Source organism: Galleria mellonella, unplaced genomic scaffold (assembly GCF_026898425.1).
Source record: "Galleria mellonella isolate WM207_F2 unplaced genomic scaffold, CSIRO_AGI_GalMel_v1 utg2411, whole genome shotgun sequence".
NCBI lineage: Eukaryota > Metazoa > Arthropoda > Insecta > Lepidoptera > Pyralidae > Galleria > Galleria mellonella.
This window is the reverse complement of record NW_026442049.1, coordinates 221,479-235,738: the sequence shown is the minus strand read 5'-3', so window position 1 is coordinate 235,738 and position 14,260 is coordinate 221,479. Positions and strand designations below refer to the sequence as shown.

The 14,260-nt window shown below is 33.0% G+C and overlaps 1 protein-coding gene across 1 annotated transcript in view; it reads right to left on the bottom strand.

Annotated features, from left to right (window-relative positions):
• Positions 1-1,282: 1,282 nt before the first annotated feature.
• The window catches only part of LOC113522801 (angiotensin-converting enzyme-like), a 68,659-nt gene continuing 55,681 nt past the window's right edge, over positions 1,283-14,260 (bottom strand). The window contains exons 5-12 of the mRNA XM_052894827.1: positions 10,916-10,966; positions 8,308-8,587; positions 7,010-7,134; positions 5,800-5,927; positions 4,960-5,174; positions 3,818-3,958; positions 2,949-3,124; positions 1,283-1,449 (exon numbers count right to left, since the gene is read on the bottom strand). Of these exons, the coding sequence (XP_052750787.1) occupies positions 1,373-1,449; positions 2,949-3,124; positions 3,818-3,958; positions 4,960-5,174; positions 5,800-5,927; positions 7,010-7,134; positions 8,308-8,587; positions 10,916-10,966 (1,193 nt within the window). The 3' untranslated portion in view covers positions 1,283-1,372. The remainder of the gene's footprint in view (positions 1,450-2,948; positions 3,125-3,817; positions 3,959-4,959; positions 5,175-5,799; positions 5,928-7,009; positions 7,135-8,307; positions 8,588-10,915; positions 10,967-14,260) is intronic.

The window sequence follows — 14,260 nt, the reverse complement described above, 5'->3', positions numbered from 1 at the left end:
CAACAGTTTGTGCTTGATATAAGTGGCTGACAATTTCAAGTGGAATTTATCAAATAAGATTAAATTCATTCATATTGAAGATTAAAGTTTACGTAGTGCGAGATAAAAATGTGGATTGTTATTATTATGTAAAAAATTGTAATATATACTTACATTTGGTCGTTTGGTCCCGGCATAGAATGGACCACCCCTTTGTTTCCTGTAGATATCGTAAGAGACGACTAAGGGAACTTAATGGCCGAGGAATATAAGGAAACTTAATGGCTGAGAGATAGGCAGCAGCGTTCCTCTTAGAACTTCAGTAAAGTCTAACTGTGGCAACTACTTAGCCAAAACCATAGGAATCATATATCGTCATAGGAAGCCCCATGTTCAACAGTGTATGGTTAACAGCTGATATTATTATTATACCTGCATAAATTAGTATATGGAATTCGAGTTAGTCGCGTCTTGAGTCCATTTTTAACCGACTTCAAAAAGAAGGATCTCAATTCGGTTGAATTTTTTATGTTTCCTACGTCACAACTCCGTCAATTGTAAACCGAGTTGGAAAATTCTTTTTTACCTGAAAGTATATACATACATAATTTTATAGAAATTTTACCAAAATCCGCTTAGTACTTTAGTTTTTAAATCCAAAATAACTGGTTGAGTCACAATCAAAATCAGTTTTTTTTTTTTTGTAAAACACAATCTTAAATATTTAACACTTAAATGGGAATTCATCTATGTATTACAGAGGTTTCATATATTTTTTTACATTATATACTTTTTATTGATTTATTTGTCTAGGAAAACCAAATTCAAACCAAATTAAGTCCTCAGGAATGACCCACCTGATGAAAAGTGGTAACCGTCGCCTATAGACATGAGCTGTACTATAGACAAACAGGGTATACTGTTTCGCCCATAATACCACCCATGCGTTGCCATTCCTGCGGTATCAGGTGTTATTCCTCTGTACCCTGTAAATTCACTGCCGTATCCCATCCTTCAAACCAGAACACAGCCATGCAAACACAACTGCTTCACGGTAGTAACACGAATGGAACAGAGGTGCCAAGCAAACGACTTTTGTACAAAGTCTCCCTCTGGTTAATTGAATATTGTCAATTTTATTGAGCCTCGTTAGCAATTTCTTTCCGTACATGTTTTCTCAATCGAATATATGTCTATATGTTACTAATTTAGGATTTCCTATGTTCTGATGCATATCTATGTAACGAAGTTGATTTGCTGCATGCATTTAATTAAAATTGTTGGATAAAATAAAATTACCACATTTTAAACTATCTTAAGAACATTTATTCCGAATACTGACGCTTGCATACTATAAATTAGACTAAGTGAATGTTGTAAGTACGCTTGCTCGTCACGTGACCAACTTTTGAGGCTGTGATGTAATTTTTTTGGCCCTGAGCGCTGCTAACTGCTCTGATGTGCAGTATTCTGAAAAAAAAAAACATATTTTTTTATAGTAACCGGTCAAAAGGACCACACCCCACCAGGAAATAGGAGGAAGATATGGTCCAAATATAAAGACCTCCATCTAAGCTATCTTTATATATTACTAGTTAATTAGTTTACTTGGTTACCTCTGTCCTATTCATGTTTCTACCGTGAAGCAGTTGTGTTTGCATTGCTGTTTCGATTTGAAGGGTGAAATATGGCTGTGAATTTACAGGATACAGAGGAGTAACACCTGAATCCTCAGGAATGGCAACGCATGGGGGATATTATAGGTAAAACTGTATACTCTGTTATGTCCATGGTACTGCTCATGTCTATAGGCGACGGTTACCACTTTACATCAAGTGGGCTGTTAGCTTGTTTGCCATTCAAGGTTGCATAAAAAAAAATATTGTTATTATTTTACAAGTTTGCAAGTGCTACATGAAATTTTAGCTACGAATATCAAAAAGTATACCTACAGTCGCACATTTCAATTAAATGCAAAAGCATTGCAAATTGGTGACGTCACATGTTCACGCTTATTTACTGAGAACATAGCGTGAAGAGTACAATAAAATCGTAATATCATTGACCTATTGAAGCTATATAATATTTTATAACTTCTATATTTCGGTCTAAACTCATAAATAAATATATAAATAATAAAATAAAGTAATCAAGTAAATATATATATATATATATATATATATATATATATATATATATATATATATATATATATATATATATATATATATATATATATATATATATATATATGCATATAAATATATGCCATTAGTGGTCCCGCAAACTCCATTTTAGACCACGTGATCACTTTCCATCAGGTGAGATCGTGGCCAATCGCAGGGGCGATTGATTCCTTCAATAATAATAAACATCTGGGGACAACAACATAACTTTGAACACCCTGCTTTGAGCCAATTCAGAAAAATTGGATAATTTGCCTGAAAATGACAGTCGGAAATTGATGGCTAAAATTAATTGATGGAAGGTTGTGGGGCGTGTAGGCCCCGGCATAGAATTGGCCACCTCTTTATTTCTCATGGGTGTCGTAAGAGGCGGCTAAAGGAGCTCCTGGTGGAGGAATGGGCAGCAGCGTCTCTCTTAAAATATTATCAAAGGTTAACTGCGGTTACCAACCCGCCTGGCAAGCATAGCAACTACTGGCAACCCCCCCCCCCCCTTATGGGGGAGGCTATGCTCAACAATGGACAATTAACGGTTAATATAACTTATATCTACGGAAGATTGTGGAAGTTCTGGTAGTAATAGTGGTGTTCAGTCTTTGAGTGTTGGCAATAGCACACATAATAATAATAACGGAATTAAACAAAATAATTCTAATCAAATAACTAAAGTTTCATTCCTAAACTGGCCCTACCAGGAATCAAACTCAAGGTTTTATTTACGCGAAGCGACGTGCTCACCATTGAGCCACAAAAGTCGTTATTTGATAGTTGTTCAATACATACGTATTTTACTAGGCTCCCATCCGATATATTCGCCTGTCCGTTGGTTCTCTGCCTTCAGCCACTCGTAAAGGGGCTTGAAGTACTCCAAGAGGCCGTCCGCCTTCATAGACCGCTGGCCGGTGAGCACTTCCATCGCGTCTGGCCACGGCTTCGATGATCCCATCTTGAGCATGTTACTGAGAGTGAAGAAAACAAAATGATTATAAAAATTTCATTGACTTCTATTATTATTTGAACAGCTAATAATTATTTGAGTAAATTTATACGTTGTTTGACTGATCATCATGTCAAGAAATATAGTCATCATGTCGAGAAAAATAGAATGGTCTTCGGTCCTCTCACAATTTCCAACTTGTAACCCCATGACACCATTCCGGATTTATGTCCAATTCTTTTACCGTCACAGCTTTTGTGATCCCTCAGTAAGCAAATTTTTAAAGGAAGAACAAAATCAGTTCTAGTTACAAGTTACTCAATAGTTCCTATATCTCATAATGTTGTTAAATCTCTTATCGTTTATATATACATATATATATTAAGAGTAATATTTATGTATATGTGTATTTCTTATGTATGATTATTTCACTAAGTTACTATAATTATGTCACATTTTTCACTACATTTGCCCTTCATACGCTTTCTGTTTTTACCTAATGGTTAGCTGGTAGAAAAAGCCATTATGGCATTAAGCAGGCCACTTGTACAAAGTTTTATTGTGCAATAAAGAATAAATGGTTGGACCTGCGTTAAACCTCCATCAAACTATCGTGGTTAATTCCTAATAAATAACTCGTCACGATGGGATGGGGTAGATACCATCCCATTTTTAATTTCTCATACAAAACATGTAACAGTCATAAGATACTTACGCCAAAGCATTGCCAGCAGTGACACTCTGATAAATATCACAATCGACCAGCTTCTTATTTATGTCCTCCGGGGCGTACTCCCCGGCTAGGCTGCACAGGGCCCGGTGGAATTGGAATTGGATAATGAATGACACGTAATATCTGTAAAATTGAATAAATATTTGTTAATCTACCTTGGAATGGCAGACGACCATAAATCATATTATGTTTAAAACATTGTCAGCAAAACAAGATACAAAATTTAAAAGAGAGAGAGAGTGAAATAGAATATACATTATTTGCACAGATTTTCACTTGTGCACCGTACTTATTTGAGAATGAAATTAACCCTTCTTTGCATAATGGTAAAAATTTCCATCATAACATTGAATGCCCAAAAATTATATAAAAGACCAAGTTCACTTTAAATTGATCGTGTCTAGATACCTTTTTATTGTCCATTGTAAAAAAAAAAAAACAAAACATAGCTGTCAAATTTATTTTTTTAACCAGTTTTCCTTTAATTTTGGACATGATTTATATCACCTTGATTTATTTCACCAATAAAAAAAATCATGCAAAGAATGGTTAATTTTGCAACGTTGCTCAATGTTCGTGCTTCTTTATTGGCGAGGACTTTTGATCGGATGGCAGTTTGAGTGATATTATGAGTATTTTATCCCAAATCATTTGAAGTCAGCGAGTAAATGACAACAAATAGAGATGATAGGTATCAACAGTATTAGTTTTTTAGGTCTTCCTCTGTCTTCACAACATATTCATACCTATATTCACGTATATTACTTTAAAACACTACCAATATCCCTGCATATTAGTTTTCCCAAGAGACTACAACATGGGGTTCTTCAAAAGGGGGGTAAAGAGGTTTCTTCAGGACGGCAACGCGAGCGTAATACCTCTGGTATTGCAGGCGTTCATAGGCTACGGTAACCGCTCACCATCAGATGGGCCGTATGTTTGTTTGCCACCTCAGTGGCATGAAAAAAACCATAGGCCCTAACCATGATCGCGATCAGAACCGAATTATTTAATACTGAACGTAGTTTCCTTTATTTTTTAAATTCAATTTATTCCCTGATTCTGAAATACTATTATAACATAGGTATTAGTTTTCAGAAAATTTTGGTCACTTAAATACATACCTAGCATACTCAACATTTGCAGATACGTGGTATTTTGCAGCAGCATCAAAGTCTTCTTCTGTTCTGTTCACCGGTGGTTCTACTCCTTGCAACATTTCCCTTAATCTCCAGTAATGGCAGTTGTAATCTTCTGGAGGGGTCGTACCTCGGAATACACCGTAGCGGAACAAGTCAAGGGTGTAAGCGAAAGGTAAAAACACTATCTTGTCCATACCCTGAAATTGAATACCAAAAATCATATTATATACAATCTATACTTATAATAAATCTGTAGAGAGGTCAATTCTGTACATGAAATCTATTTCCAAAATAACTATCAGGGGGTGATTAGTGATCGATACTGATGCCAAAAATGCAATCAGTATAATTTTTGTTGTCTGTATGTTCGTTAAAGAAAGAAAAACAACTCGACGTATTTGAACGAAACTTGGTACAATTATTCTTCATACTCCTGGGCAGGTTATAGTATACTTTTCATCACACTAAGATCAATAGGAGCAGAGCAGTGAAGGGAAATGTTGGGAAAACGGGAGAAGTTACTCCATTTTTAAGCTTCCGGCGCGTGTGCAGCCTTAATGGTCACTTTTTAAAATGTAAAAATGTCCACCCGTGCGAAGCCGGGACGGGCCGCTAGTATACAATAAAATATATAAAATGCAATGCACGAAAGATATCACGAACGACACAGTATACTCTGTTATGTTCATGGTACTGTTCATGTCTACACGAGTAGGTGATGGTTACTACTTACCGTCAGGTGGGCAGCTTGTTTGCCATCCTAAATTCTATAAAAAACATTATATCAAATTATTGTATTGAATTACCATAAACTGAATTTACCATTTTATAAAGTTGATTTATTTCAGTTTGCTCGTCTTCAGCATCCCCGTTTATAAGACCAACACGTCGTAAATGCTTAGGGGATGATACCGACAATGCTATTGTATCACCTACTGCTTCGTGAAAACCTATAAATGTAAAAAATATCATCATTATTTGTCATATAATATAATGATTATTAGTTGCATTTTATAAATCATTTGAGATAATAATAATAAATTGTTAATCCCTAATAAAGAAACCAGAGGGAGACTTTGTACAAAAGTCGATTGCTTGGGTACCTCTGTCCCCTTCATGTTTCTACCGTGAAGCAGTTGTTTGCATGGCTGTGTTTCGGTTTGAAGGGTAGGATATGGCGTGAATTTACTGGGTACAGAGGAATAACACCTGAGTCCTCAGAAATGACAAAGCATGGGGGGTACTGCTCATGTCTATAGGCGACGGTTACTACTTTTCATCAGGTGGGCCGTCAGCTTGATTGCCATTCTAATTTGTATAAAAAAAAGGCATGATTTTAATCAGTTTCAAACAGAAATATAAGATTAAAAAAGCACAAACTATTTCATAAACAATTGTAACGATAAATCGAAATACAAATTGGAGTATAGTGATAATCGTAAACGCCACATTTTTTTCTATGATTCCCAACCATACATGTATAGATTTTTTTTACAAAAAGAAGATCATTAAATTTGTACTACATGTGTAAACAGATAGTATAATATAACCAAGAACTAAACAAAAGAGATTATTACAATAAAAATAGAAAAAATTAAACTGTTACAAATAAAGTAAAATAATTATAATAGTAATAAAATAATGTTTTTGTATTTTATGCACGAAAATTATTAATTCACTCTTACGCCACCTGCCCTTTTCTATCTGTTCTCCTTTAACTAAAGGTTGTCTTTAAGAGATTGCCCTAGCGATAAGACCGCCTTTTGTACCTTTATGTGTATATTTCAATCTGTATTTATATTACTGTATTTCACTTGAATTATTCACTTGTCATTGTATATTTTTATTTATGGTGCAATAAAGAGTTAAATAAATAAATAAATAATAATGGATCAGAAAATTTAAATATTCTGAGTAGAATAAAAGACAGCAAACACTGAGAGAAAATGTATTATAGTAATTCCACGTGAAATACAAATATATGAATGATATAGTACATTATCCCGTAATTAAATCTGAACCCGGAATTCACCTGGATTCGCGCCCTCACGGAACACATTCGGCTGATTTCTATATTGCAAGTAATACTGTACGTGGCCCATCTCATGATGAACTATCCTGAAATGCTCCCTGTTCACCACTGTACACATTTTGATCCTGCATTTAAGGAAAATAAAAGAAGTTATTATCAATTACCTGGATTTGCTCCATCACGAAAAACGACCGGTTGATCTTTATATTGGAGGAAGTACTGAACGTGTCCCATTTCGTGATGTGTAGTTTGGAAATATTCATAATCTACTGTTGTGCACTGTTTGATCCTTTAAATTAAAGCCAAATATACGTTAAAATTAAATTTTGAATATAATCATAGATGCACAGGTCGTTATCAATATCATTAATATCCTTTTGAGAAAGTATTCTATCAATAAAACTAAATATTTATCTGAAATGAATGTGATTTGATAAACGACAAAAATGTTTTGCCTCCCATATTAATACAACGTGTCCAATTGCTTGGTCACAATAAGAAGTTCTCAATGTTTCGTAGTTATTATTATTATTGTTCGTATTTCATTTAGAGTATTAATAATTGTTTTTTATAAGGTACTTTTATATGCAGATACTGTGTCAATGTTCAAACTTTATAAATCATCTAACTACTCATTATAACAAATCAAATTACATCAAAGTTGATGGTTTTGCATTGTTGATTACAAAGTTCCCATTTTTTTTTTACAACACAGGGGGCAAACGAGCATGCGGCTCACTTGATGGTAAGTGACTACCGCCGCCCATAATCACCCACAACACTAACGGCATTCCCATGCACACTTTTCAGCTTCATCATTAGACTTCATTATCACTACAATATTGCATTGTCATTACTTTTACAAAAAAAATCTACTGGATCAAACGCCAACTAATCTTGCTTAAATATAACCCGTAAAACTTATAAACATTACACCTATCTTCAAGTCCTTACGGAGTAGATAGAGAAAATTGCATATAAGAAACTTCATTCTTATTTGAATCATTTACATCGTCAACTTTCATAAATCTATAATCACACATGAAGTCTCAAGAACCATCATTCTACAAAAGTGAGTAAATCCGATATAAATAATCCCAATTCAATTAAGAAAGCTTAAATCACACAATGTAATATTTAAGTTACCTTAGATTTTTGTCTAATGTCCGTTACAGTATCTTTTTATTTTTAAACCATCAATATGTAAACGAATGCAATAAAATAGTCGTATAAAAATCCCCATAGACACAATATGACGCAAATATAGCATTTAACATATACATCTAATAGTTCATTACCTAAAATCTTGTCCGTCGTAGAAGTCCCAAGCTGACGCATGACAAACTATCTCTCTGTCTGTTGGCTTCTCAATAATGGAGTTCTCCCAAAATTTCTCAGGCATCGCGGTCAAATTTAAAGATTTGAAGAATTCGTCTGACATTTGGAACATTTTTAACGCTGTGTAATTCTGATCTCTCATGGCTTGAGTGATGTCACTTTCTTTCTTATCAGGATAAGGACGTGTGAAGGATTCTATATTATTCCATGTCTGTGCCCACATATTACCTGAAAGATAAAACGTTATTTATATTATAGTTTATTTATTATTAATTATAATTTCTTTGTAATTAGTGACATGCAGATGAACGCTAATGCATTATCATATTAGCTATTAGCTGTCCACTGCTGAACATAGGCCTCGGCTTCTTTACAAATTGCCATAAGGAACGGTTTCATGTTAATATTGCATAGATTGTCTCCCTGCAATGCATTTATGGTCGTCACTCTATCTAGGGACAGTCATCCTACACTGCATTTGCCTGTACGGGCTTCCCGCTCAAAAATGTTTCATAACTGATGGGGATCAGTTATCGGTTCTTCGAGCTATGTGATCACCCTATTGTTTATCCTTTGGACTATGTCGGTCGCTTTTGTTCTTCTGGGAATATCCTTATTTCGAATTCTATTACGCGCTGAGTTACTTCAATTTTCTGCATACGGCCAACCGTGTATTAATATAATATATACATTGTGTAACACACAGTTATACATTACTAGTTGTATCGCGTGGCTTTGCATATGATTAGTAGTTCTAGAGATTAGCACGTTCAATCAAATAAACTCTTCCACATTATACCATTCTATAGTTTTCTTTCAGCTTCTCAAAGGTTAACTCTAAGAGTTCCCGTTATAGGACAAGTCCGCCATTATATATTAAATATTTTAATGTGTCCAAAATAAATTATGTACAATAAAGATTTTACAATACAATACCATTTTCTAGTACCTTACTGGTACTTCAATTCTATTATTTCAATTTTACCTGGGCTGTCACCTTGTTTATCTGCAGTGAAGCTTAAAAAATTCTCCCACTAAGAGATAATTTCTGTATAGCCCCGACATAGAATAGGTCACCACTTCCTTTTCAGTGGATACCCATCTCTCGCCCTCACTTAATGAAACCATATGTAATGTTTTAATGAAACCATCCCAATGTCAGACAACAACTGTTTTAATCATATTATTCAACTACCTTCAAACTAACTATACATGACATCTTTCCCTCTATAAAAAAAAGACATAAGAACTTATATCTCCAAACAAAATATATAATTGAGTACTTATTACCTATTTGCTTAAATATATACAATTTAACTACATAGTTACTTATCTACTACAATACAAGTCTATAAACAGTAAATAGGAATATATATTTTTATTAAATCTATAGATGAAAATAAACCTTATCAAAAAATAAACATGTAAATGCAATAACAGTCCGAGTTTGTAATGCTTTAATATGTACTTCTTATATACTACTTTATAACACCTTATTGCTAAAGAAATCAATATAATGAAATATAGTAGATGTAGTATGTTTTATACAAAAACAGATATGAGTGTGTTCACAGAATGCATTCTATCTAATTTATTTGAGTGTTTTGGCACGTTTGCGCGTAATCGCTGGTTTAAGAAACATACTACCACTACTGCTATTTGGTTGCGGGTTCGAACCCGGCGGTAGCAGTGCGGTACGGTGCATCCATCGTGCCACCGATACATACGTCCGACCTTGTTTCCGATGTTTTTTGGTTTAAAACCTTAGTAACCACGGCTGGTTCAGCTTTGTTTATTTCAAACTTTACTTCCGGTGGTTCACATTTGATTAAATGACGACGATTACGTCGATATTTGGTTCCTATTTTATTTTCTATAATATAAGAACGAGGCGTATCAGCCGTGCTTACTACAGTGGCCCTAGTACGATTTTTACCATCATTACATATTACTTGGTCACCTTTTTCTAACTTGCATAGCGTTTTACAATGCCGATCATAGTATCCCTTATTGGACTTTTGCTTATAGACCAAGGTATGATATTCTGTTTCATTTACAAGTTTTGGTTTTAATATTTGTACGCTGGCCGGAAGTTTACATCTTAATCTTCATTAACATCTGTGCAAGAGCTTAAACCTTCTCTAGGAGTATTTCTGTAATTCAATAACGCTAATTGAAAATCTCCTCCTGTCTTAATTGCTTTACTCAACAGTGACTTAACTGTTTGTACAGCACGAATTTGACTGAGGATAGTTGGGTGAAGAAGTCACGTGATGAAAACTCCAGTCACTAGCAAATAATTTGAACTCTACTAAATTGAGTGCCGTTTTATTAATATTTCAGGTATACCATGACGAGAAAATACTTCCTTTATATTTTGTATGACTGTATATGAGGTAATATTTTGTAAATTACATACTTCAACATAATTAGAATAATAATCTACGACAATCAAATAATATTTTCTTCTGTACTCAAAAATATCAGTACCTACTTTCGTCCACGGCAAAGTTCTCTACTGGAATCATAAGTTCCTTTGCTTGTGCATTTAAACTCAAAGTTAGGCACAATGTCGCGTGACATCGGCCTGCCACCACTCGGCCGCTACATCTTTATAATCTAAAAAAATTGTAATACATTAAATATAATATTTAGATAATATAGAATTATAATATGTTTCAAGAGAATTTAATGGAAATATAAACAAACTAATAATCGACATGACCATAAACCAATCTACTGATATTCAATAAAAACATTAAAAAAAAATAATTTAATTGATTGAATATTTGTATTTGTTACTAATTTTTATAAAAAATATATCACAATTATAACATGAATCGATCATAATTACAATAAACAATATTCATTAAGTTCTATAAACTATAATTGGAATTAACTATAACTTCTTCATAATGACTTCGCTAAATAAATAAGATGGTACTACAAAAAACTTCAATCTTATTAAAACTTCTAATACCGAAGACAACCCAATTTCTCTTGCAGGAGACAATTAGGATTGTGTTTCACAAAAAAAAAACCGACTATAATTGTGTCAAAACAAGCTATTTTGTTTTCGAAACTAAAATACTGAATTGAGTTCATAAAATCTTTATAAGACCAATCTATATATCCTCTCAGATAAAAATAGGATTTTCTTAATCGATTTTAAACTAACGGTGTTATAAGGTAACAAACATAAAAAATACAACCGAATAGAGAACCTCCTAGGGGGGAAAGGGCTTGTTAGTAATGGAGATTGAGAAGTGCCTCGTTTCCGCATACAAAACAAGTGGCATTCTGAGCCGGACACTGCTTCTGCTGGCAGCGCACCCTGGCACCGCAGCCAGAGCAGGGCGCGGCGTGCACAGGCGTGAACCGACCGTCGGCGCGGCGTGGCGCCGGCGCGCGGCCGCTCGGCCCGGTAGCTCAATATTCACTTGTACACACTCACCACAGTCGTCCACGCTTTTTCCAAGGTCAAATCTTCGTGTCGTAATAGCCTATCCCTGGACTGCGTACCCCACTATCATACGATCTTTAATCAAATCCTGCGATAAGAATTCATCATGATGGACTAACTGTTCTTCCTGTTTCTCATTTATATCTCATCTGTAATATTTTCTTTAGTTCCAAAATAAGCGTATCCATTTTTTTAATATCATCTTTATCTGTATCTTTAGTAAAAGTGAAAGTTTGATACCGTCAAACTTCAAATTTATTAAAACTGGTCGGAATTGAAAACCCGTTGATAAACAGCAGGAAGAACGCCTCCATGCAATAGGGCCTCCCTCCATATTTAATTCGGATTATATAACAAAATATCCACTTTAGTTTTTTATGCAAATTTATATTTGTTAAGATTTTATTTAAATACGATTTAACACTGTTTTGATATACCGCTGCCACCATGTTTTTTAATTTGTCAGACAACAACTGTTTTAATCATATTATTCAACTACCTTCAAACTAACTATACATGACAGTCGCCTCTTACGACACCAACAAGAAAGGAAGGGAGTGGCCTATTCTATGTCGGGACCACACGGCAAATCATTAATTATGGTATAATAAGAGATAGTTATTTCTTTGCAAAATTTCTTATACAAATAATTTTATATTATTTTAGCCTAATCACTTGATTTTATACTCTATTGCTGCTCTTGCCTTATTTCACCTTTTTCTGAACTATTTATTCTTCTCATTTAAAAAAAAAGGTGTAAATATAATATTTTCTCATTATTCTAGATATATATAGTGGCTTGTTGTTTTGCATTCTCCTCAAAGATTTAATATTCTTTATAATCTAAAAAAATAAACATTAAATATAATATTTAGATAATATAGAATTATAATATGTTTCATTAATAATCGACATGACCATAAACCAATCTACTGATATTCAATAAAAACATTTAAAAAAAAATTTAATTGATTGAATATTTGTATTTGTTACAAATTTTTATAAAGAATATATCACAATTATAACATGAATCTATCATAATTACAATAAACAATATTCATTAAGTTCTATAAACTATAATTGGAATTAACTATAACTTCTTCATAATGACTTCGCTAAATAAATAAGATGGTACTACAAAAAACTTCAATCTTATTAAAACTTCTAATACCGAAGACAACCCAATTTTTTTAGGATTGTTTTTATAATTGTGTCAAAACAAGCTTTTTGTTTTCGATAAAATACTGAATTGAGTTCATAAAATCTTTATAAGACCAATCTATATATCCTTTCAGATAAAAAAAGAAATCTCCAAATCAGTTTATCACTAACGGAGTTATAAGGTAACAAATATAAAAAAAAAACAACCGGATAGATAACCTTCTTTTTTTTAAAGTCGGTTGAAAAGTAAAGTAAGAATATAATACAATGGATTATATTTATATCCCTAAGATTTTGTTTAGATTTTATTTAAGATTTTTTTTTCTATTTAATTTAACCTACCCTCCAAAAATAAGCATAGTATTGTTTGGTATACAAATTGGGAATCTGTAATTGGCTAACGTATGGTGTACATTTAATATTTTTCATTATTCTAGATATAAGCTGTTGATTCCAGATTTAATATTAAAATAAAATAAAGACATTATAAGAGGCGAGATAAAAGAAAATATCGAAATAAAACGTTATACCAATCACGATCTGGCTGACCAGCGTGATCAGCAGCAGTTCATAAGGAGACAAATCTTTAGCCAGCAATGAGGCATTAATGGGTTGTTACTATAATAAATCTGTATTTAAAATGCAAATACAATTTAAATGTAAATCAATATTCTTGCTAATATGTTATCCTCAAACACAATATAATATTTATTACATTCCTAGAAGTATTTATGTTATTACCGTGTGGTAAAGAACTACCAAGACAATGTAACAAATTTATTAAAAAAAAAATGTAATAACTGTAATTATAAAAATATCATACCTTATTTAATAGTTTTAATTGATAGGAAAAAGAATATTTAAAATGATTATATTGCTCTTCAAAAAAATTGATTTAAATTGTTGCAAAACCAGTTATTTCGAATTAAAAATCAAACTTCTTAACAGATTTTGATAAAAATTCTATGGGGCCAATTTGTAAGTATAGGATATAGAAATAACAAAAGAATATTCCAAATCGGTCTACAACTGACGGAACGGATTATAAGGTTAACAAACGTTAAAAAATAACGAAATCAAGAACCTCCTGTTTTTTTAAATCGATTCAAAATACAACTAAATTGAGAACGTCCTGCATTTTTGATGTTGATTGAAAATGTTTCATAATCAAACGACTACTCGACTATATCACGTAATAAAGTCACGAAAAAAATCTAATGAATTAATAACATAATACTTTTGAATGATGTGAAAGCAACATATTTTTGAACTTCGCCTTAAAATCCTTA